Source organism: Kogia breviceps, chromosome 18, assembly GCF_026419965.1.
Source record: "Kogia breviceps isolate mKogBre1 chromosome 18, mKogBre1 haplotype 1, whole genome shotgun sequence".
In the NCBI taxonomy this organism is placed as follows: domain Eukaryota; kingdom Metazoa; phylum Chordata; class Mammalia; order Artiodactyla; family Physeteridae; genus Kogia; species Kogia breviceps.
In genome coordinates this window covers 41,806,940-41,832,580 of record NC_081327.1, presented here as the reverse complement: position 1 = coordinate 41,832,580, position 25,641 = coordinate 41,806,940, and the positions used below count along the sequence as shown (strand labels likewise).

General features: G+C 41.9%; 1 protein-coding gene and 1 pseudogene across 2 annotated transcripts in view; one reads left to right on the top strand and one right to left on the bottom strand.

Moving 5' to 3' along the window:
- Positions 1-25,641, bottom strand: part of WWP2 (WW domain containing E3 ubiquitin protein ligase 2) — a 151,025-nt gene that overhangs the window by 106,210 nt on the left and 19,174 nt on the right. For both annotated transcript variants that reach the window (XM_059044814.2, XM_067019594.1), the window contains exons 2-4: positions 19,132-19,216; positions 11,134-11,281; positions 10,668-10,789 (exon numbers count right to left, since the gene is read on the bottom strand). In XM_059044814.2, the coding sequence (XP_058900797.1) occupies positions 10,668-10,789; positions 11,134-11,281; positions 19,132-19,201 (340 nt within the window). In that variant the 5' untranslated portion in view covers positions 19,202-19,216. The remainder of the gene's footprint in view (positions 1-10,667; positions 10,790-11,133; positions 11,282-19,131; positions 19,217-25,641) is intronic.
- On the top strand, positions 17,489-17,597 carry LOC131745641 (5S ribosomal RNA; annotated as a pseudogene).

The following is a 25,641-nucleotide window of genomic DNA, read 5'->3' as shown; positions in this document are numbered from 1 at the left end:
TGTAGCGCTGGGAGAGGGCTTGAGAATTTATGTTTCTAATATGTTTCCAGGTGACACCTATGCTGCTGATCTGGACACCACACTTTGAAAACCACTGGGTTAACCAATGGTCCCAATTTGTTCACCTTCCTTTACTGATTTTAAATGCCACCTTTATCACACAGTAAATTCTATCTATGTTGGATGATGTTTGGAAAAAAATATGTGATGGGGACACGTCAAAAGGATACAGGAGCAAGCCTGAAGAGGCACCCACTGGCCAAACCAGGGATAATTAGAGCATCAAAATAATGGCAGTAATAAATTATAACCTATGCATAAAATAAGAATCCATGAGTTGAGACTGATAATACATACCTACATAAAGGAAAAAGAAAAGTTCTTCCTTGCAGCAGTATGCCAACTAATAACTGTAGAAGGAACAACTAAACTGGAAAAAGAAATTTGTGACCATCAGAATATTAACTGATTCAAACAAAAATCATTAATGAATGCAAAAAACTAGTAGGTGAAGGTGTGATGAGGAACAGATATTTACATAGTCTCAAAGTATGGCATCTCCCCATAAAAAACTTCTTAGTTATAAAGAGAAAACAGTCATTTTACGGTGGAGAACCTGGCAGACACAACCCTAACCCAATGGTCAAAGTTCACATCATCAATGATGAAACAAGCTGAGTTGTGTGCCCCCTGATCTGACACACTGAGAAGGACGCAACATCGCTTCTGGAATGCTCCTGCCAAAAATGTGTAGTACTCTGAATCCAAACTGAGGAGATTCTACAAAAAGACAGCCTGAACTCTTTAACAATGACAGTGTCGTCAAAGACAAAAATAGGCTGAGGAACTGACCCCAGATTTAAGGACAACCAAAGGTAATGCACAATCTTGCACGGGATCCTGGAAATCACCTGAAGTGCATTTTTGCAACAATTAGAAAATACGAATTATATAACAATACTGTAAAAATGTTAGATTTCTTGATTAGGTTCATTTATAGTGGTTAGGCAAGAAAATATCCTTCTTAGGAAATACACATTTAAATATTCAGGGACAGGGCTTCCCTGGTGGCGCAGTGGTTGAGAGTCCGCCTGCCAATGCAGGGGACACGGGTTCGTGCCCCGGTCCGGGAAGATCCCACATGCCACGGAGCAGCTGGGCCCGTGAGCCGTGGCCGCTGAGCCTGCGCGTCCGGAGCCTGTGCTCCGCAACAGGAGAGGCCACGACAGGGAGAGGCCCGCATACAAAAAAAAAAAAAAAAAAAAAAAAAATTCAGGGACAAAGATGTATACGATTTATAATTTTAAATGATTCAGCAAATCACCATACATGCATATACAGACGATGTTAAGGCAAATGCATCAAAATATCACCACACGGATGAAGAGTATAGGGGAGTTCTTTGCCCTGGCCTTGTAACCTGTCTCTGAATTTGAAATTATTTTAAAATAAAGAAGTTTGGATTTTTTTTAAAAAATCTACTTCAAGCCATATTTCCCTCCTTGAAAGCAGGACAATCTGGTAGTGACATGGTCTGCAGTGTTGATGAGTCCAGCTACCAGAGAGGAGAGCTACAAGAGAAAAGTGGGTCTCAGCTCCTATCTGCTACCAAGCTAGAAAGAAATGAAGATCATCCAGTGGGCGGGTACAGATGAAACATATGCTGGTGACTACTGGGGGATGGGGATTATGTTTGAAAATTCCCCTAATAAAAAGGTTTTTAAAAATCTGTATTCAGGGTACTTCCCTGGTGGCCAGGTGGCTAAGACTCCGTGCTTTCAATGGACGGGGCCAGGGTTCGATCCCTGGGCAGGGAACTAGATCCCACCTGCCGCAACTAAGAGTTCGCACACCGCAACTAAAGATTTTGCAGGCTGCAACGAAGATCCCACGTGCTGCAACTAAGACCCAGTGCAGACAAATAAATAAATAAATAAATAAATTTAAAATTGGTATTCATTCAATTTTTTAAAAAATAAATTTTATTATTATTTTTATATTTTTATTTTTTAAAGCATTGGTTCTTGCTTCGGGGACTTAACATTTTTTTTTAAGATTTTTTTATTTTAATTTTTATTTTATTTTATTTATTTATTCTTTATTTTTTGGCTGCATCAGGTCTTACGTGCAGTACACAGGATCTTCATTGCAGCATGCGGGATTTTTTGTTGCAGCTCGTGGGCTTGTCTCTAGTTGTGGCATGTGGGTTTTCTCTCTCTAGTTGTGGTGCATGGCTTCTGTAGTTTGCGGCATGCAGGCCCTCTAGTTGTGGCGTGCAGGCTCAGTAGTTGTGGCGCGTGGGCTTAGTTGCCCCGCAGCATGTGGGATCTTAGTTCCCCGACCAGAGATCGAACCCCTGTTCCCTCATTGGAAGGCAGATTCTTTACCACTGGACAACCAGGGAAGTCCCCGAAAAAATAAACCTTAAAAAAAACAATAGTCAAACTCAAAAGCTGACTTCCATACAGAGATGACTAGAACCATCCTTAAGAGCCAAACCAGGACTTTCGGTCAAGTCCTCTGTGCAGCCACAGCCAGGTCAATGTCCCTGCGGAGTCAGCCAAGGCTGACCATTACGTAACTGCCGGACTTGAGTAAAACCCTCCACTGCAGCATCCCTCGGCCAGGGGGAGGCAGGAAACATCAGCTGGGTCTCCCAGTCAACCTCCAAGTCCACCCAGGGGAAAACAAGGGAGCAAATGAAAGAATGAATTATGTCCCATGGAGCAGAAAAACACCAGGTGGGGCAACCGCTACCCATCACTCCCTTTCCCAGGAAAAGTGGTTTCAGGAAGACCCAGCCACAATGAGAGGAGTCACCTCACCTACCGTGACCCACTACCCTACGAAACCATATTCATACTTAGACACCACTCTGGAAACATTTTCCGCCCAGCAGCTCCCGAAGGAGAGCAGGCTCCAAGACCGTGGTGCTGAAAAATGTCCCATGTTAATAATGGCCTCCCCACTCCACACCTGCAAAGCTTTTGCATTTGTCCAGTCTTAGAATTCTCTCTTGGAACAACCTCAGGGGTGCCTCCCATTTAGGCAAGGAGGTCCCATATCAGGAAACTGGGTCTCTGCTGTCCATCTCTGGGATTTGTACCTCCCAATCTTTGGGAAGGAAAGTATCAGAGGAGACAGAATAATAACTACCATTACTACTACTACTACTACTACTACTACTACTACTAGTATACTATGAACACGTGTCACATACTGTTGTTAGCTCACTTAATCTCAAAACAATATTTTACAGACAAGGAAACAGAAGCACTGAGAAGTTAAGTGTCTGATGTACAAAGCTGGTGGAATCAGGATTCAAACCCCGGGAGTCCGACTCCAGAGTCTACATGTTCTTAAGCACTTCTCTACATGGCAGATTTACAATCATCAGAAACAGCCTTGCTCTATACAGAAGGCTTTAGGAAACACAGCCAGAATATTATCTATATTGTCATCCTAGATGTGTTTTTCTAAGAAAACGCAGCCCACTGCCCAAATTTTCCATCAGATTCGGATCTGATGTACCTCACTACTCAACCCAGCCACACACTCAAAGTGCTAGGGCTGGCGTCAGCAAGAGCAGTAGAAGCTGCAGCCACTGCCACAAGCAACACAGCCCCTGGGAGCCACGGGAAACATCCTCCTGAGTCACTCTGTGCTCAAAGAGTAAATCACGAGAGCAATTACAAAAAAGGAGCAGAACACAGCAAAATGTAGGGGATGGCAAACTGGTTCTCCACCAGACCGTCTCTACTAAAGCTAAACATACATCCACCCTACGAAACAAGTCCCCAAGACAGATATAGATAGACAGACACATAGAGGTAGATTTAACAGAAGTGCATGTCTGTGTCTTCCAAAATACATGTATAAGAATGTTCACAGCAGCTTTGCTCATGATGGCTAAAAACTGGAACTAACCCAAATGTCTACCAACAGGAGATGAGACAAATAAATTGTGGTATATTCATACAATAGAATACCATATCCCAGTAAAAACAACAAACTCTCATTACATGCAAAGGCACAGATGAATTTCACAGATATAATGAAGGGCCAGGCACGAGAAAACATATTGATTTCACCGATACAAAATTCAAGAATAGACAAAACTAGTCAATAGTGATCAACAGTGATAAAATTCAGAATAGTTGCTATCTCAGGGCAGGGCAAGCAAGGGACATGGGGAAATTTCTGGGGTTCTGGGGATGTTCTATCTCTTGATCTGAGTGGTGATGACACAGATGTGAACACATGTAAATATTCATTGAGCTGTCTCACTTAAGATTTGTGCCCTTTACTTTAACAGAAAAAAATTTGAATACCAAGTGGGGTAAAAATCGAAGACAAATTTAAAGCAAGAATGTTTTTATTATTAAGTAAGACAGGACAAAAATAAATGCACTAAGCTTTCAACTCAAAAAGCTATAAATCACTGACTATTGAATAAATAAAGCAAAAAGATGAAAAAGGTTAACAAAGTTAAAAATAGAAATTAACATTAGAAAACATGGTATAATTGAGAAATAAGTCCAAGTAGTTGTCCTGTGAAAAATAAATTAAAAGCCAAAAGTTAAAACAAAAATATTTATGCCAGTCAAGAAAAAAAAATGGGGAAAAAACACACAAATACCAACATTTTTAAGTGAGAAAAATTAGAAACATTTTTTAAAATGAGAATGCTATCTCAAATCTTTATATTAATAATTTGAATATCTCATGAAACAGTTTTCTCAGAAAATATGAATTAACAAAATTGACACAAGATAAATCAGAAAAGCTGAACAAACCAATCATTATGGGGAAAAAACTGAAAAAGTCATCAAAGAATTATTTCAGAGAAAGCTGCCAGACCTAGTTGGTTTTATGGGTGAGCTCTTTCCTGCACTCATGGAACAGATAATTCCCATGTTATAGAGTCTATTCCCGAAGCTGGAAAGCACTTCAATTTACTTTATAATTTACTTTACTTTATACTTTATCACCTCTGTGCTTTGTGACCACCTAGAGGGGTGGGACAGGGAGGGTGGGAGAGGGGGTGACGCAAGAGGGAAGAGATATGGGAACATATGTATATGTGTAACTGATTCACTTTGTTGTAAAGGAAAAACTAACACACTATTGTAAAACAGTTATACTCCAATAAAGATGTTAAAAAAAAAATTAGCCTAGCCTTGATTCCAAAGCTGACAAAAATAGTACAAAACTACAAACAAATGTCACTTATGCATCAGATGGAAAACCCCCAAATAAAATATGAACATGTAATTCTAAAAAAATTTTCAAGGAATAATCTACCATGAGCAATTAGGTATATTCTAGAAATTCTAAGGTTACTACAAGGAAATTAATATAATACATTAAAAGGAGAAACATCATATAATTATCCCAATGGTTGCTTAAAAGCTATTTGCTGTAGGCCGCAACTAAAAGATCTCGCGAGCGACAACTACGACACGACGCAGCCAAATAAATAAATAAATAAACATTTTTTAAAGATAAAATAAGTTATTTGCTCAAAATTCAACCCTTATCCTGATTTTTTTTAAAAAAGACAACAATGATTAGTAAACCAAGAAGACAGGTTACCAACTATTACCCAACCTGACACCTAAAGAAGTCACTATAAGCTTGGTTATTAGGGGAGAATGTCCACTCCATCACCACTAAAACAGGAAGTTGTACACAAAGCAACTAACAAAGAAAAAGAAGTAAAATTATCTCCTAAGATGATCAAAATTATCGATCTTAGAAACCACATAAACGTCTACCAAGAAAATCCAAAAGAAACTGTTGAAAACCTATACTAAGAATTCAGCAAGTGACTGATTATATAAAAGAAAATACAGAAACTAATAGTCATATACCAACAACACTAAGTTAGGAGACATAATAGAAAAAGATCCCACTGAAAATAATATCAAAGCTTCTTTAAAAACTAAAAGAATCTATCTGAAGATAACTTCAAAATGATTTGAGTGAATTTAGAGACATTCCATGTTCCTGGCATGAAAATTCTCCATAAAGAAACTTTACATATGATAGATTCCAACAAAAATCTCAAGGGATTGGGGGTAGGAGAATAGGAAGAGGGGAGAACCTAATAAAATAATTTAAAATTCATGTGATGGTGTCATCCATGCAAAGAAAAGAGGCAGGAAGATTTTGAAAACAAGAGAAACTCGAACTGTCAGATTTTAAAAACATAACATAATGTTATACTAGCTAAGACAGAGTGATTTGAAAAGGGTGATAAAAAAACAACAATGAATGGAAAGTCCCCAAACAGGCCTAAATATACATTTTTTTTTTTTTTTTTGCAGTACGGGGTCCTCTCCCGTTGCGGACCACAGGCTCCGGATGCGCAGGCTCAGCGGCCATGGCTCACGGGCCCAGCTGCTCTGTGGCACGTGGGATCTTCCCAGACTGGGGCACGAACCCGTGTCCCTTGCATCAGCAGGCGGACTCTCAACCACTGTGCCACCAGGGAAGCCCTATACATATGTTTTTAATATACGCTTAAGGTAGCAACTCAGATCACCGGGGATATAGATATGTTATTTAATAAGTAGTGCTAAAGCAATCAGTTAACTACTTAGGAAAAATTAAATTAGATCCCTACTCACACTGTACACAAAAATAAATTCATTTGGATGAAGAATTAAATTTAATAAAATAAAATCACAATGAACTAGGGGAAAATAGAGATGATCATTTACCTGATCTCAGAATAAGGAAAGCCTTCCAAAACATAAAAGAAAAGGCTGAAAATATAAAAGGTAACAGACTCGACTACAGAAAGTTTAAAATATCTATATGGAAAAAAGAAAAAAAAAAGCCTGCAAAATTAAAACTCAAATGAAAAACTGGGCAAACACAAATTACAAAACAAAAAATAACAGCCTTAACATATAAAGAGCTCTCTCAAAACCAAAAGAGAAAAATGCACATTTCAGTATAAAAATGAGCAAAGGACATTAATAAGGCAATAAACACACTTTAAAAACATTCAGTCTCCTTGAGTAAATTACAGCTTTAAAAAAGGTGGAGTGGAGGTTGGGGGGACTTCAAAGACATAACCACCAAATGCAATGAGGGGACCTTGCTCAAATCCAGGTTGGGGCAAACCAACTATAAAACAACACTTTGAGATAGATGGTGAAATCGAATATGAACTGGGTATTAGGTGATAATGAGGAATTCATGTAAATATTGCCAGGTGTGATAATGGTATAGTAAGTATGTAAAAAAAGTCCTTTTTTAATGAGATGCATGCTGAAGAATCTAGGATAAAAGGTTGAAACACCTGTAATTTAATTTAAATACTGCAACCAAAAAGAAATAGATGAAGCAAATCTGGCAAAATGTTAAATATAAAATAGGCTAAAAAAAAAAAAATATATATATATATATATATATATATATATTTTTTTTTTTACAAATAAATCCAATAAATGCCAAAGTGCAATAGAAACCAGCCATCTCGGCTACAGCTGATGGAAGGATAAATGGGTAGAACTTTTCTGGAGGGTAATCTGGCAATATGTGTCTACAACCTTGAAAAATGTTTATTTATTTATTTATTTTTTGCGGTATGTGGGCCTCTCACTGCTGTGGCCTCTCCCGTTGCGGAGCACAGGCTCCGGACGTGCAGGCCTAGCAGCCATGGCTCACGGGCTTAGCTGCTCCGCGGCATGTGGGATCTTCCCAGACCAGGGCACGAACCCGTGTCTCCGGCATCGGCAGGCGGATTCGCAACCACTGCGCCACCAGGGAAGCCCCTTGAAAAATGTTTAAATCCAGCAAGTCTATGTTCAATAATTTAAAACAAATTATTAACAACTGGTACAAAGATTTGTAAACTTATAAGTTTATCAAAATAGCATTATTTGTGACTGTGAAATACTGAAAACTACCCAAATGTTCAACCTTAAATTTTCACACAGCCATCTGATAAGACTACTACCAGACAGTCATCGAAAACTGACTTTTGAGGAACAATTAAATATTTTATGGTACAACAGCTATGGAAAACAACATGGGGGTTCCTCAAAAAATTAAAATAGAATTACCATGTGATGCAGCTATTCTACTTCTGAATACATATCCAAAAGAACTGAAAGCAGGGACTTGAAGAGATATTTGGACACCCATGTTCACAACAGCACTGTTCACTACAGGCAAAAAGTAGAAGCAACCCAAATGTCCCGGGATACCACTGTAAAGCAATTATACTCCAATAAAGACGTTAAAAAAACAAAACAAAACAAAAAATGTCCTTGGATGGATGAATGGATCAACAAAATGCAGCATACAATGGAATATTATTCGGCATTAAAAAGGTGATTCTGGGGACTTCCCTGGTAGTGCAGTGGTTAAGAATCTGCCTGCCAATGCAGGGGACACGGGTTCGAGCCCTGGTCCGGGAAGATCCCACATGCTGTGGAGCAACTAAGCCCGCGTGCCACAACTACTGAGCCTCCACTCTAGAGCCCACGAGCCACAACTACTGAGCCCGCGTGCCGCAACTACTGAAGTCCGTGTGCCTAGAGCCCGTGCTCTGCAACAGGAGAAGCCACCACAATGAGAAGCCTGCGCTCGGCAACAAACAGCAGCCCCCGCTCACGGCAACTAGAGAAAACCCACGCACGGCAACTAGAGAAAACCCGCGCACAGCAACAAAGACCCAAGGCAGATATAAATAAATATTTTTTAAAAGGTGATTCTGGGAATTCCCTGATGGCCCAACGGTTAGGACTCCGTGCTTTCCCTGCTGAGGGCCCGGGTTCAATCCCTGGTCAGGTAACTAAGATCCCACAAGCCGTGCAGTGTGGCCAAAATAAAATAAAATAAAATTTAAAGAGAAAGAAAAAAAAGGTGATTCTGATACGTACCATGTGAAAGAGGCTTAAGGACATTATGCTGAGTGAAAGAAGCCAGACACAAAAGGGTCAATACTGTATGATGCCACTCATATGCAGTACGTAGAGTAAGCAGATTCAGAGGGACAGAGAGTTGGATGGTTTGTGTTGAGAGAAGGGAGGGAGTTACTGTTTAATGGGTACAGAGTTTGCATTTAGCAAGATGAAAAAGTCCTGGAGACAGATGGAGGTGATGGCTACAGAATCCTGTCAATGAACTTAATGCCACTGAACTGTACATTAAAAAATGGTTAAGACGGTAAGTTTTACGTTATGTGTTTTTTTATCACAATTAAAAATAAAGATATAGTAATATATTTTAAAGAGAAAAATGCATGTTGCAAAATAATAAGTTCATGTATGATCTCAATTTTGTTTCACTGATGTCTTAAATATTAATACACTGCACACAGAGAAAGAAAGCTCAGAAAGGCATATATCAAAATGTTAACAATAATTATCACTAGGTACTGTGCTTCTGGGAGAATTTTATTTTCTTTGTGTGTCTGTGTGCTTTTGTGTGCTTCCCAGGTTTTCAACAATTACTCTTGGAACTGAAAGCAGAAGTATGCCAACTGGACAAATGAAAAAGGAGAGAAAAGGACACTCATGTCGCTTGCTGATCCTAATGTGAGAATGCCCACAAGTCTATTTCCAAATCACATAGTAAATATAATCCTCCTTGAGAATCAAATTATAAAAGGCAGGCTAGCATTTGGGAAAATAAAGACCGACTCAGAAGACAGAGCAGCGCGGTGTTCCTGCAGCACTAGAAGAGAGGCAGATCCTCATTTCAGACGATTCCCGAGTCCACAGTGCGTTCACCACATCGGCGTGTGCCCAGCATAAGGGAAAAGACCGGGGGAGCCTCACACACCACTCAAGAGGCCCATCAGAAAGGACGGGCTCAGAAAGGAAAGACTCTTGAATCAAGCAGCACTCTCCCTGGGACTCAGGGCTCCCCACCCACACATCTCTCTTAAACTAAATCCACGTTCAGAAAATATTTGCTAGACAGCACACATCAAGAAAAGAAGGAGCCTTTCTTTCTGTGGCATTCCCCCGCCACATCTGGTACTGCTCTGAATAGAGGCTTTATGAGGGAGGATCCCGATACCTCAGCCACGGGTCACTCCACTGACCACAAACAGCAATAAACAGACGTGAGGGTTTAGACTTCCATGCAGCCGAGGCATGCTGGATAATCATGATAGAGCTCCCACTGCATTCCAACGTCCAGGAAATGTTCATCGAGCGCCTTCTAAGCACAGGGCATCATCTGTACCACCACTCCACGCAGACAGGCAGGCACACATGTACACACCCACCCAGAGACGAAGCTCCTTTGTTGTGTTTGAGGGATCAGACTAGGAAAGTAATGATTTAGGCTGGACGCATTTGACGGTCTGATTCTACACGTCACACATCTGGATCAGGAAAAGAGGGTCGGAGTGAAAGTATGCATCCCTGAGGAAGGGTCAAGGGGGAGACGTCAGTGCATCCCACCACTAGGGGCCCTGGACCAAGGCGCTGAGCTCCGCAATAGAGGCAGAGAGTAGCTCTCAGCCTTCCTAGAACTCCACGGACCACATCCACGGGGAGTACAGTAACTGCAGCCTCTGGTCCTGGAGGAAACTACATCACCAGGTTTATCCACCATGTGAGAGACCTCCACGCCTTCACATTCTTTTCCCCACCCCCACAAATGAATGACATCAGGTACCCCTTCCTTGCACATACTTTTGCCTCCATTGTTCTTCAGGACATTGGAGAGGTTGACAGAGGCGGTGCCTAGCAGTTCATTTCTCAAGGTGTGGCAGCTCCAGACCTTCAAATCTAAATGACTCTGGGCCGTGACATTCCTGGAAAACAAATACTTGAGTCATCATATCCAAGCAGATCAGTCACTCCTGTAACTTAGAAAAAAACAGAGAAACTACACTGCTGACATCTTGAAGGTGGGGGGAACCCCAAAGAGGAAGACACTCACATATACCCTTTGCCCCTCAGAGCTGACCCTGTAACCGTCTAGCTAACAGTGAACACCCTGTGAGCTCGACGATGTAGAAACACCCGAAGAGAAGATGCCTCAGGTACCAAAGGCGGAAGGACTAGAGAGGCTGCTACAGGAAACCTGGATCTCCCACAACCCCTTCCTCTATTCCCCCGGCGGGGCTGCATTTGGAGAGAAGGGGTTTTCTCTTACAAAATGATGATCTCGTTCCAGAGAAGCTCGGAGCTCCCAATTCGCTTTCCAGTCTTCTTGGTCTCACTGGGGAGTCCATCCACGGCCACTTCCACAAACGAGTTAATTCGAGATTGACGACTATGCACCTTGGGCTTTGCTGACACCACTGGCCAGGAAAGACAGAAGTCAAGGGTGAGTCAGAGGGCTCCCAGCTGCCCCCCTGTGGCAGATGTTCTCCCTCTTTTTTGTTGTTTCTTTTGAAAAAGAAATTTTGTCTTTTCCTCATTCTAAAAAGACTTCTTTATTAATGTGAGGATATAAAAATAGCATAAGAAAAGAAGCATAAGAAAAAAAATCACTGCTAACCCGAAAGCACTGGGGTAATTATCATTAAGATGTTGATAAATACTGACTCTCTAGACTTTCATCTTTTATGTCTCCAATTCTTTAAAAATTCCTCTCCCCGCAAAATCCATTTTAAAAAGCTGCAACGTAAGCCCATTACAAGCATACACCATAATTTAGTCAACTATTCTTTCATTGTTGAATAGATTGCTTCCAACTTTTGGCCCGGGGAAAATGACCACAAATGTATAGAGTATCTGCATGCATTTCTGAGTACTATTCCAAAGGATATGAACATTTTTTAAAGTTCTTAACACTGCTCAGTTCCTTTCTAAACCCAGGTAGACACCTATCAGCACTACAGGAATATATCCATTTCACCAAACACTGCATAGCACTGAGTACTGTTTTTTTCACCCTTTGCTAACCATGTAGGTAAAAAAAAAAAACATAGTATAAAGATAAGAGCTAAGAGTTAATGAGCACTTATTACAGATACTATTATATGCACACATTATCTAACCGAATAACCGAATCCTTACAATGAGGCATGAAATACATCATCACTCCATTTCACCCAGGAGGAAACAAGCTTGGGGAAGTTAGGTCATTGCCCCAGGCTACACATCCAAGGAGCTTCGAACCACAATGTGCCCCCTGCAGCCTGACTCCACACCACGCTATATGCCATTTCCAGACTTTGCTTATTTGTTCTAATGCTTTTCTTCAATTACTAGCCAGATTGAATAATTTTTCAATGTACTTGTTAACCGTTTGTATTTCCTCTTCTGTTCATTTCCTTCATGTGGCAGCATTTCTGATGCTTACACGGCACCAGCAAGCCAGCGGCTCAGCACCAACTAAGCAAGCATACGCCCAGGGCTGGATGCTAGACAAGCTCCTTTTGTAGCATTTATCAGCCATGGTGGAAACTCCAGATCACTAGGACAAAACCCATCTGGATGGTTTCTATCCTATGCCCCAAACCAGAGCATATAACTGACGTTCCTTACCCATGACGACAAGACTGCCTGAACCTGAATTCCCATCAAGAGTTAGCAAACCTCTCCCTCCTAGATCCTTCTGAGGGATGATAGTCCTATAAGGGTCCACAACTTGGCAAAGGGCAAAGCCACCTCTCATTGGTTTTTAGCAATAAGTGTCTTCTCCAGGACCAAAAGAACACTAGAGAGAAAGTCAAGGAACAACAGCAACAAAAGCTGTCGTGAAGATTAAGAAGCAACGAGGGTTGGTACTAGGAAAAAAGGTTGTAGAGCTGGGAAACGTGGCCCAGAGTGGGAAAATGAAAATACTACACATATAGACCAAGGTTAACTGAGGCCACCTGGTGGTCTGAGAGCAGCTCTGCAGGCAGATCCTGAAATGTAAAAATACAGATTAAAAAATAGGGACTAGTTATAGAGTCCTACCATTTTAAGCTAGACAGTTTCTTTGAAATCAACAAGTTCAAACCCTTTATTTAATAGTTGGGCCGGGCTTCCCTGGTGGCGTAGTGGTTGAGAGTCCGCCTGCCGATGCAGGGGACGTGGGTTCGTGACCCGGTCCGGGAAGATCCCACATGCCGCGGAGCGGCTGGGCCCGTGAGCCATGGCCGCTGAGCCTGCGCGTCCAGAGCCTGCGCTCTGCAACAGGAGAGGCCGCGGCAGTGAGAGGCCCGCGTACCGCAAAAAAAAAAAAAAAAAAAAAAGTTGGGCCAACTAAGATCCAGGGAGGTGAGACATATCCAAAATCACAGAGCTAGTCAAAGGCAATGCTAAGCCTGGAACCAAGCCTCCCAGCTCCCCAGCCGATTCTTTGAACTCTTCCATCATGTTTCCTTTTTGGTCCTTGTTTTTTTAGTATCTACTTTTTTAAAAAAAAATTTTTGATATAATTTCAGACATTTAGAAAAGTTGCAAGACTAATACAAAGAATTCTTATAAACCCTTCACCGGGGACTTCCCTGGTGGTCCAGTGGTAAAGCATCCCCCTTCCAATTCAGGAGACACGGTTCGATCCCTGGTCAAAGAACTACGATCCCACATGCCTCGGGGCAACTAAGCCCGTGCGCCACAACTACTGAGCCCATGTGCCTCAATTAGAGACAGAAAACCCGCATGACACGACTAGAGAGAAGCCCACACGCCACAATGAAAGATCCCACATGCCACAACGAAGACCCAACGCAGCCAAATAAATAAATAAATAAAATAATTTGATTAAAAAAAAAACCCTTCACCCAAAGTCACCAAATATTTACTTTCTATGCTACTTGCTTTATTACTCTCTCTTTTTCTCTCCCTAAATACTTCAGTGTGTCTTTTCTAAGAACTAAGACATTTTCCAACATTACCATAGTATAATTATCAACACTGGGAAATTCAACATTCTTTAATACTATTATTTGAGGTACAGAACTTATTCAAATTTTGCCAATTACCCTATCAATGTCCATTATAGCAAAAGAGAGAAGATTTTTTTCTAGTCCTGGACTCAATCTAAGATCACATGGTGCAGTGAGTAGTTTTTTGTGAAGTTTCCAATTTACATAAAAATTGAAAGAATAATAAATAATTGCACATTATTTACTAACTGCTATCATTTTGCCACATATGCTTTTCTGTCTCTCAGCGTCTATTATCAATATTACCCAGAGAACTTCCGCAATACTAAAAATGTTCTACACCAGCGCTGTCCAATACATTGCCATGAGATACATGTGGCTGTAAAGCACTTGAAATATGGCTAGTGAGACTGAGAACTGGAGCTTTAAATTTTATTTAATTTTAATGTAAGTAGTTCTGTGTGGCTATACTTGCCACCCTATTGGATAACACAGGACCCAGATATATATACGACATCTGTGTTTAAAAAAAATAATAAGTTGGAGACATCATGACAGATCGGCCCTGATTACTTTCAGAATGCAATTCCTAACAATAAGGGCATTCTTCCACCTACCACACCACCATTATTATACCTAAAAAAAAAAAAAAAAATGTAGTCACTCCTTCCATCATTTGATATCCATTCCATATTCATATTTTCCCAGTTGTTCCCAACTTTTTTTTTTTTTTTTTTTTTTTGCGGTACGCGGGCCTCTCACTGCCGCGGCCTCTCCCGTTGCAGACCACAGGTTCCAGACGCGCAGGTCCAGCGGCCATGGCTCACCGGCCCAGCCGCTCCGCGGCATGTGGGATCCTCCCGGACCGCGGCACGAACCCGCATCCCCCGCATCCCCCGCATGGGCAGGCGGACTCCCAACCACTGAGCCACCAGGGAAGCCCAACTTTTTTTTTTTTTAATATTTATTTATTTATTTGGTTGTGCCAGGATTTAGTTGGGGCTCTCCAGCTCTGCAGTTGTGGCACGCGGGCTTCTTAGTTGTGGCATGCCAATTCTTAACTGTGGCACGCATGTGGGATCTAGTTCCCTGACCAGGGATCGAATCCATGTCCTCTGCATTGGGAGCGCAGTCTTAACCACTGCGCCACGAGCGAAGTCTCCCAAACATATTTTTATAGCTGTTTTTCTCCCAATCCAGGATCCAATCAAGATGAACAAACTGTACTCAGTTGCTGACTCCTTAATCTTTTAACATCTAGAATGCACTCCCTTCTTTTTCCATGACAATGATTTTTAAAGACTTCCTTCCACCAGCTGTCTTAAAGAATGCTAAGCCCTGCATTTTTCTGATGGTTTCCTCACGGTGAGATTTACAGTGAACATTTTTGTCAGGAATACTCACTACACAGGTTAGGTTGTGTACTTCTTACTGTACACACCAGGCCATCCTCCTACTAGGGAGACTAATTTTGATCCCATGGTTAATGTGGGATTTGCCAGGTCACTCCACTGTAAAGATACATTTTCCCCTCAGTAATTTATAATTAATAAGTGGGGTGATATTTTCAATGTTTCTTGTTCTTAAAAGACAAGCCAAAATAAAGGTCTCAAGTTTATCTAGAAAGTTTATTTACTATTTGATAAAATATAAATGCCAGTTTCTTAAACATGGAGTCACATCTTCACATAGGATTTAGCTTTAAAAGTCAATAAATAAGGCAAAAAATCACATATTTCCAAAATTATACCCCTGAAAAGCTCTTAGGAAGGCAACAGAATAGGGTGTGGCATATTATCCTTCTATAGGTTCCAAACAGCCAGTTTTTTGCTTTTCTGTGCTGTGTTTTCAGTGTTCCTTCAGTTAAAAATCAGAAAAAATAGTTGGCTTATGTTTGAGGACCTTAGTGTATTTAAAAAGTGTATTGTATTTACGATTGCAAGATGGCTCTGAAGCCAAACTTGCTGCTTATTTCATGCCCTGCACATAAAAAAAAAAAAAAAAAAAAAAAAAAAAGTGTATTGTAAAACTCTAGGACTGGGGAAGAGGGATAAATTGGGAGATTGGGATTGACATATACACACTATTACTATATATAAAACAGATAACCAGGGCTCCCCTGGTGGCGCAGTGGTTAAGAATCCGCCTGCCAATGCAGGGGACACGGGTTCGAGCCCTGGTCCGGGAAGATCCCACATGCCGCGGAGCAACTAAGCCCGTGTGCCACAACTACTGAGCCTGCGCTCTAGAACCAGCGAGCCACAATGACTGAAGCCCTCGCGCCTAGAGCCTGTGCTCCACCACGAGAAGCCACTGCAACGAGAAGCCCGTGCACCACAACGAAGAGTAGCCGCCGCTCACCGCAACTAGAGAAAAGCCCGCGTGCAGCAACAAAGACCCAACACAGCCAAATAAATAAATAAATTTCAAAAAAAATAAAATAGATAACTAATAAGGACCTACTGTGTATAGCACAGGGAACTCTACTCAATACTCCTTAATGACCTATATGGGAGAAGAATCTTAAAAAGAGTGGATATATGTATATGTATAACTGATTCACTTTACCATACACCTGAAACTAACACAACACTGTAAATCAACTATACTCCAATAAAAATTTTTAAAGATAAAAAATAAAAAAATAGGGCTTCCCTGGTGGCGCAGTGGTTGAGAATCCGCCTGCCGATGCAGGGGTCACGGGTTCGTGCCCTGGTCCGGGAAGATCCCACATGCCGCGGAGCAACTAAGCCCGTGAGCCATGGCCGCTGGGCCTGCGCGTCCGGAGCCTGTGCTCCGCAACGGGAGAGGCCACAGCAGTGAGAGGCCCGCATACAGCAAAAAAAAATAAAAAATAAAAATAAAAAAAAAAATAAAATAAAATAAAAAAAAATTAAAAAAAATAAAAAAAATAAATCTCTAGGACTGCACTATGAGAGACATAGGGAACTGAGGCAGAGAGAGGGGACAGCATAACAACAGCTCCCAAATTACACCAGAGGCTCTATCCACGAAATGCACAGGAGTAAGAACCACCCACACTGTTTAAATGGTTGTTTCTCTCCTTCTCCTTCTCCCCCACCATTTTCCTGGATGGTATTATCAACTCCCTATAGCTTAAGTGCATATATAATGAGGTGCACCTGTATTATCAAGTTAGCTCTCTCCCCACTAGTGAGAAAATACACATTGGGGAAAGGCAAGAGAGAAACCTGTAGAAGTCAGAGTGTGTTCCTGAATCACATGGTCCCAAAACAGGGACCTCAGGATATCACCAGTTTCCATGGGCAGGCTTCTGTTCTGACTTAGCCCTGCTAATTATTAGATAAGGCAGTAAAAGCTGTAGTCTTAAGTTCAAAACCCTATCAGTTCACTCTAATCCTTCTCCCCTCTCAAAAGGGCTGGAGCAGCCATGAGACACCAAGAAAAGTAATTAAAATGCATGAAGACTATAAAAAAAAATCAATAACTCAATAAGAAACAGGCAAAGAATAGACACAGGCAACCCACAGAAAAGGAAATACAGATTTACTTAAACATATGATAAGACACTAAACATCACTTATCATTTAATGAGAAGTAAAACTATGCTGAGAACACAACTTTTTTTTTTAACCAACTAGACTGGCAAAGATTAAAAAAAAAAAAAAATCTGACAACATATCATGTTGGTAAAGGTGTGGGGACTACAGCCGTATCACCCTGAATGCCCCTGAACTCGGAAGCTAAGCAGGGTTGGGCCTGGGTAGTACTTGGATGGGAGCCCGCTTGGCAATACCAGGTGCTGTAGGCTTTAAAAAAAAAAAAAAAAAAAAAAAAAAAGATGATGTGGGGAAAGGAGCACTCATTGATAACAATAGGTTCCCTCCAGGCTAGGGAACTGGGGAGTTGGAGGAACGGAAAGTATTGTAAACTATGTGAGTGCATTAAATAAATGAATAACATTTCCATTTTTAATACAATAATTTAAAATTTGGACTAAAGATACAATTTTGCCTCCCAATGATGACGTTGAGAGGCCTGAGCCCAGATACTGAATGCCACTCCTCTCTCCCCGAGCATCTTGTGGTCCTGTGACTCCTCCTCCTAAAGCTACTGGAGCAGCAGGCTTTCATCCGTGTGATATTTACTGAGCCCTCACTACGTGTCAGGCACTGTTCTAGGCTTTGGGGCATCAACAGTAACCAAAACAGACAAAAACCCCTGTTCTCGTGGGGCTTACATTCTTCGGAAAGAGACAGTGAATAAATGAAATAGATTCCAATAGGTCAAACATTAAATAGTGACAGGGGCTGAGAAGAAAAAGATAAAGTGGTGAAGGGGAGAGACATGAGGGAATCAGGGTAGGGAGTCTTTAGATAGGGGAATCGGGGGAGGCCTTGTTGAAGAGAGTGATTTTGGGGTAAAAACCTGCAGAAAGTAAGGAAGCAGACCAGGTAGATAACTCAGTCAAAAGAGCATTTCACTCAGCGGGAACAGCAGGTGCAAAGGCCCAGGGGTGGGAGTGTACCTGGTAGAGGCAATGAATAGCAAGGGAGGTCCATGTGGACCTGTGCATCTAGCCAGAGAGGAGTAAATGTGGAACAGGAAATAAGACATGGAAGGGATCGTATCATGTGGGATCTTCAGCTCGGACGCCGTGTGCGATAGACAGTCCTTGATGTGTTTGAGCAGAGAAGTGACAAGAGCTGGCTTACAATGTAACAAGATCACTGGCTGCTGTGTCATAAACAGAATGAAGCAGGGCAAAGGGCAGAAGTAGGAAGCCAGGTTAGGAGGCTACAGCCTTAATCTAGGGCGGAGATGATTCCAGCTGGTGGGTCAACAGGGGTGGTGAGAAGTGGCTGAACGCTGCCCACATTTTGAATGTAGACAAAACCAGATTTGCTGAATACAGGATATTGAGGGGGAAAAAAAAATCAGGTCAGTTCCAGGCATGTCACATTTTAGACGTTTACTAAGCCTTCAAGTGGAGATGCTAAGTGGGCTACTGGATATACAGGCCTGGAGTTCAGAGACAAGGCCAGGCTGGAGATACCAATGTGGCAGTGATCTTACTATTGGTGGCATTTAAAGTGATAAGGTTCGGATGAGCTCACCAAGGGAATGAGCGTGGATAGAAAAGAGCCCCGGGGAAGGAAGGATTCGCCATTTTATATAATTCTTTCCAAAAGTTCTCCCCCCCGCCTTCAAAAACTCCAGCTATAATATGACAACCCTATAAGAATGAATAGTTATGCTCGTAAGCCAAAGAGTGGTATAATTCCACCTCTTTCCCAAAGATGGGGCTGGACCTGAAATGACAAACTTCATACAGTGCCACTCACCTTTCAGAATAAGCTGAGACTTCTCAAAAGGCAGGGCCACCCCTGCCCGGCTGGAGCTGGCAGATGCCATGTCATCACCAGGAAACTGAAAGACAAACAAAGCAGCAGGTTTAGAGGATATCTGATAAGAGACTGAGGAACTGAACCCAATTTTAATATCTGAGTTTAAAGAGACAGAAGCAAGAAAATATAAACAGTCAGAACTTCCCTGGTGGTGCAGTGGTTAGGAATCCACCTGCCAATGCAGGGGACACGGGTTCAAGCCCTGGTCCGGGAAGATCCCACATGCCACGGAGCAACTAATAAGCCCGTGTGCCACAACTACTGAAGCCCGTGCGCCTAGAGCCCGTGCTCCTCAACAAGAGAAGCCACCACGATGAGAAGCCCACGCACAGCAAGTAGAGAAAGCCCACGTGCAGCAACAAAGACCCAACACAGCCATAAATAAATAAATAGAATTTATTTTTTTAAAAAGAAAATATAAACATCTAAGCAACTGCAGCCACGCTGCTTCAGGCAGAGTGGTGTCTGTCTCGTAATGACTACTGAATCTGTGTAGGACTTGGACGGACTAAGGACACAGCACTGCTACATCAACCTCTTAAGGAGGGAGAGCCTAAAATAATATCTCCAAAAAGAAAGTCACAGTTCAACAATTTTTTAAAAAGTAGGGACCTTCCTGGCAGTCCAGTGGTTAAGACCCTGAACTTCCACTGCAGGGGGCACGGGTTCAATCCCTGATCGGGGAACTAGGATCCCAAATGCCTCACAGTGTGGCCCAAAAATAAACAAATAAAATTTTTTAACATTTAAAAAAATTTTTAAAGTAATATTAAACCAATTTTTTAAATGGACAGAAGATTTTAATAAAAGTTTCTCCAAGAAGATATACCAGTAAATGTGCTTATTGGCCAAGGAAATGACAGACCAGGATTCAATCTACATCTTATGATTCCAAAGCCCAACATTCATCCAGTCCACTACTCTGGTATCACCTGGATGGGCACATGGACCTGGTCAACAAAGCACATGAAATTTTTTTTTTTTTTTTTTTTTTTTTTTGCAGTACGCGGGCCTCTCGCTGTCGTGGCCTCTCCCGTTGCGGAGCACAGGCTCCGGACACGCAGGCTCAGCAGCCATGGCTCACGGGCCCAGCCACTCCGCGGCACGTGGGATCCTCCGAGACCGGGGCACAAACCCGTGTCCCCTGCATCGGCAGGCAGACTCTCAACCACTGCGCCACCAGGGAAGCCCTGAAATAATTTTTGATGGACCTCATTAGCCATAAGGCATCCCCGTCATTCCATCTCGGCTAGAAGCAGAAGTCTATCTTGCATTTTGAGTGGACCTTTCACTCATACATAATTGTGTGACATCGTCATTTGTCATTTGGAAAATATTTGGTTCACTGAGTTCTACAGATATTCCAAATGTTGACACATTTCATTATACCCTATCCAAAATACCACATTTGTGAATATCACCACTGATCTCATCAGACAAGTTTGTGAGTATTGGGAAGCTGTCAAGCTCTTTGTGGTAGATGGAAGTGTTCCAAAATTCTCATTTTCACTTAAAAACTCATATTCTATCATTGGCAACAAGCACTGTCAGTTGTTTTCCTTGAAGTGACAGGCTTACTTCATTCATCTTCAGGAAAATGTCTGCCAAACACCCAAATCTATTAACGCTAGTTTATCTGTTGATTTTTTTTAAGTAAAAAATGGTATTTCATGAAAAAAGCAACTATATAATACAGCTTTTAATTCAAACAGTCATACAAGTGCTTTTTCTCAGCACAACAATTATACTTCAGTATGCAGGAGAAGTGCTTTAGGCGTATTTCCCATTTTCGTCACATAGGATATTAAAAAGACATGCATGCACACGAGTAAAGACAATACAATTGGTAATTTTTACTGCTTCATCAAGCACATTCTTAAGTGAAACTGGCTTTCCTTCCTTTTTACTGAGCGGGCCATGATCAGGGACACACTGACAGCAGCCCAGGACAGTGGCAGTGCCCTGACTCGTGCTATGGCACCATCGGTTTCACTGACCTTTGCTTTTGCACCACGAGTGCATGTGTCACAGTGAAAAAGGCAAAGTTATCATGAAAATAGTTTTGATCCTGCAAAACCCTAAATCTCTCGAGGGTCCACCAGGGGCCTGAGGACCATACCTGAGAACAGCTGCTACGAAAACGCTATGACATTCCTCTTCTATTCAACGTCATTTATACCTTCTTTCATTCTATTTGTGTCTGATCTCTCTCCTAACTCCCTATTCTGAAGAGCTGTTCAGACTTAAAATGTGGTTATGAATGTACCATATTACTCTAAGAATGGAAGCCATTTGTATGAGAATTAAATGTAGCTACTACTAAGTCACATTGATTTTGACATTTTCCACAACTGAAGCCAAAGAATTCTGTGCTTCGAGATTTTAGCCAAAACAAAACAAAAACCATTTGCCTTATTTATAAGATTTCCAGTCCAAGAAAAATTTAAGGGACCAGTTTTTTTCTGGACTAGTCTGTAACAGGCGTTTTACTTACTTATAAAGTAGCAGTGGAAACTTCTGAAATGTTATGGGTAACATATAGGAATGCAATACTACAACTATTCATATCAAGACTTCTAGAGGCCAGACCTCCATGGTATTAAATCCAAGAGTGAATTCTCATTCCTTGTCCTAGGTGACCTATTGGCAGCACCTGACACAATGGGTAGATGACTCTTTCCTCCTTGAAATGCTGTCTCCTCTTGGCTTCCAGGACACCACACCTGCCTGATTCTCTTCCTGCCTCTCAGGCTGCTTTTCCTCAGCCTCCTTTGTTTGCTCCTTCTCTGCTCCCGAAGCTCTAACCACCAGAGTGTCCCACAGCTCAGGCTTTGCCCGTCTCCCCTTGGTTATCTCAACCCGTCTCATGGCTTTAAATACTATCTATTTGTGGACAATCCCAACTGGGTGTGTCCAGTATGAACCTCACCCTTGAACCTCGGGTCCTCTTTGCGCATTGACAATACTGAGCTTCCGACGGTCACCCTCAGTCCTGTTCCGCATCTCAGTTAATGACAACGCCTTCCATCCAGTGGCTCAGGCCAAAATTCTGGGGCTCATTCGTGCTTCCCCTTTCCCTCCTACACAACACATTCAACCCATCAATAAATCCTATTGATTCTACCTTTAAAATATTTCCAAGCTCAAACATTTCTCTCCATCTCCACTGTCACTGCCTTGCTCCAAACACCACCATCTCTCAGTTGGGTTATTGTTTTTCCTGCTTCTGCCCTCTGCCCCCTTCAATCAAATTTCTACGTTCAGCCAGAGTCCTGTCTTTTAATATGTAATCAGATCATATCACTGTGCTATTCAAAAGCTGGAAGCTATCCAGTGGCTTCCCATCTACCTCAAAGTCCTTGTGATGAACTTGGAGGGTCAGCGTGATACACTGCCACACACCTCTCTGACCTTGCCTCCCGTTTCTTTCCCCTCTCCCTACCTTCCCCATGGGCCTCCTCGCTGTTGCTTGAACACGCCAGCCACGTTCCCCCATCAGACTTCTACCCCTCTGTCTAGAATGCTCTTTTCCCAATTGTCCACATATACAGCTTATTCCTTCACTGCCTTCAGGCATTAACTCAAATGTGGCTTTCTTAAGGGGCCTTCCCTGGCCACCCTGTCAACCCCACCTCTCCACACACACTGTACCCATCCTTCCCTCGTTTACCTTTCCACCCTAGCATTTATCACTGACACGGTTCATACTGTATTGATTTCTTGTATTTATTGTCTCCCTCCTCTAGAATGTAAGCTCCACGAGGGCTGAGATGTGTGTCCCCCTCTTAGCCCTGTAGCCTACTATCTGGAATACTGCCTGGCTCCTAGTAAGAACTCCATATCTATTGAATGAATGAAGAAGGGCATCAACTTGCTGAAATTCAAAAGGATAATGTTTTGACTCCCTTAAAGTTTTTTTGGTAAAGCAATAAACATATCAACTCTTTTACCCATCAGATTAGCAAGAGATCAGAAGTCTGACAATAGCGCTGCTGAGAAGCCTCACAGGCTTCTGGAAGCAGTGCAAGTTAGATGGTACCTGGCAACCTCCGACAGAGTTAAAGATGCATATCTTGTAGTTCCCAGGATTCCACTCCTAGGTATTTGCCAGGGGAAAATCTTCCAACAAATGCAGAAGAAACCATGTTCAAAATGTTCATCATGGCAATGTTTATAACAGCAAAAATTTATAAATAACCTAAATGTCCATCAAAGAGGGAATGAATAAATTGTGAAATAGTTATAAAATGGGATGCTATATAGTTCTTGAAATGTATAAATTCAATCTATATGTACAAACCCCAAACTGTAATACTAGAACTAAAAAAAAAAAAAAAAAAAAAAGCAAGTGATAGCCTAAGTGTAGGGCAGCGCCATTGGTATACACTTGAACTTTCACAAAACAATTGTATCTACTGTTGTGGACACACATGAATGGTATGAAAGTATAGAAGCATGGATGGGAAGGAACCAGACCAAGTTCAGGACAGAAGTTACCTCTGGGGTAGCGGAAGAGGGAGAGCAGGGGAACTGGAGTGAACAGAGAGACCAAGGGAACTTCGACTGTATCTGCAACATTTCATGTTTTAAAGGAAGAAGTTCTGAAGCAAATATGGCAAAATGCTACTAGTCATTAAATCCAGATGGTGCTTTTTATGACTGTTTGTTATCTTATTCTCTGAACCACTTCATATGTTTGATCTTTTTCATAATTTAACAATAATTTTAAAGGGGATAAAAAGATGGTATCTTGAGTAATGAAGGAAAGATTAATGACTGTAAATTAAGCCTCAGGGCTTTTAGTAACAGAGGTTAAAGCACTAAAAGCTAGAAATCCATTATTTATAGACTTTAAAAAGAAAACAATTTAAAAATCTTAACATCTACTGGGACTCGTTCTAAGGGTAGTTTTTAAACTAGCTTGCTCTCCCTGGGCTTTAGCTGTTTTTAGCCTTTGCTCTGAACTAGAGAGAATTCTGGAGAATGAAACGCAAAGCCCTCACATGGCCTATATTACATGGGAGAAAGACCAAACCTTGAGATCTATACTTCCGTGGCTCCAAAACAAAATCAATCAGATAAATTCCAAAGGCGGCTCAGAACAAAACCAACAGGGAAAGCAGCAGAAGTAGAGTAGATAAGACTACCATGTTTTCTTCCTCCCTTGTCTTTCATAATTACAGGCCACTGTTTACTAACAATAGCCCATGTTACTTATGCAGGGCTTTGTCTCCAGATCCATTAGCAAGATACCACCCTGACACTACAAGGTAGGTATCTTTTCTTTCCTTTTTTCTAAATAAATTTATTTATTTAATTTATTTATTTTTTTGGCTGCATTGGGTCTTCGTTGTTGCACAAGGGCTTTCTCTAGTTGCGGCGAGCTGGGGCTACTCTTTCGTTGCAGTGTACGGGCTTCTCATTGTGGTGACTTCTCTTGTTGCAGAGCACGGGCTCTAGGCACATGGGCCTCAGTAGCTGTGGCCCGCGGGCTCAGTAGTTGTGGCTCGCAGGCTCAGTAGTTGTGGTGCACAGGCTTAGCTGTTCCACGGCATGTGGAATCTTCCCGTACCAGGGCTCGAACCCATGTCCCCTGCATTGGCAGGTGGATTCTTAACCGCTGTGCCACCAGGGAAGCCCCAAGGTAGGTATCTTGAATTGAACCTTTGCAATCCACGTATAAAGACAAATAACCATTACTGTTGAAGGGAAAGTACCCCAAAGTACCTACAATTTCTGTCTCAGGGCCCCATATTGGACAGGGTTCCCAATGGGCATGAGGTCCAAACTCCTACTAGCCACTTTAGGAAGCTTATGAAAGCTGAGACCCAGATTTTACTCTACACCTGTCTCAGCAACACAAATAGATGACTCTGTACATGCACTCAAGTAATTTTTTCCCCTGCTAATAGTGATAAGAAGTGTTTGCATTCAAATCACTCCCAAAAAAACTGAGTTAGGGCTTCCCTGGTGGCGCAGTGGTTGAGAATCCGCCTGCCGATGCAGGAGACACGGGTTCGTGCCCTGGTCCGGGAGGATCCCACATGCCGCGGAGCGACTAGGCCCGTGAGCCATGGCCGCTGGGCCTGCGCGTCCGGAGCCTGTGCTCCGCAATGGGAGAGGCCACAGCAGTGAGAGGCCCGCATACCGCAAAAAAAACCACAAAAAACTGAGTTAGCCTAAGCCTGGGGCAGGCAGGGGGAGGAGGGAGAACGTGTTTAAAACATCACCAAAGGTTATAGATGCTCAATGAATTTCATTATTCAAGGAAATCATGGATTTATCAGGAGAAAAAGGGGGAAGCCAGAACTAAGTGTGGTAGATCTACCCAAATTTCTGGAAAAATAAAACAACATTATCCTCTGAACTTAACCTCTATGTAAATCTCGACAAGCACTTTTTAAAATAAAATGTAAAATAACAGAGTAGAAAATATTAAAGTACACC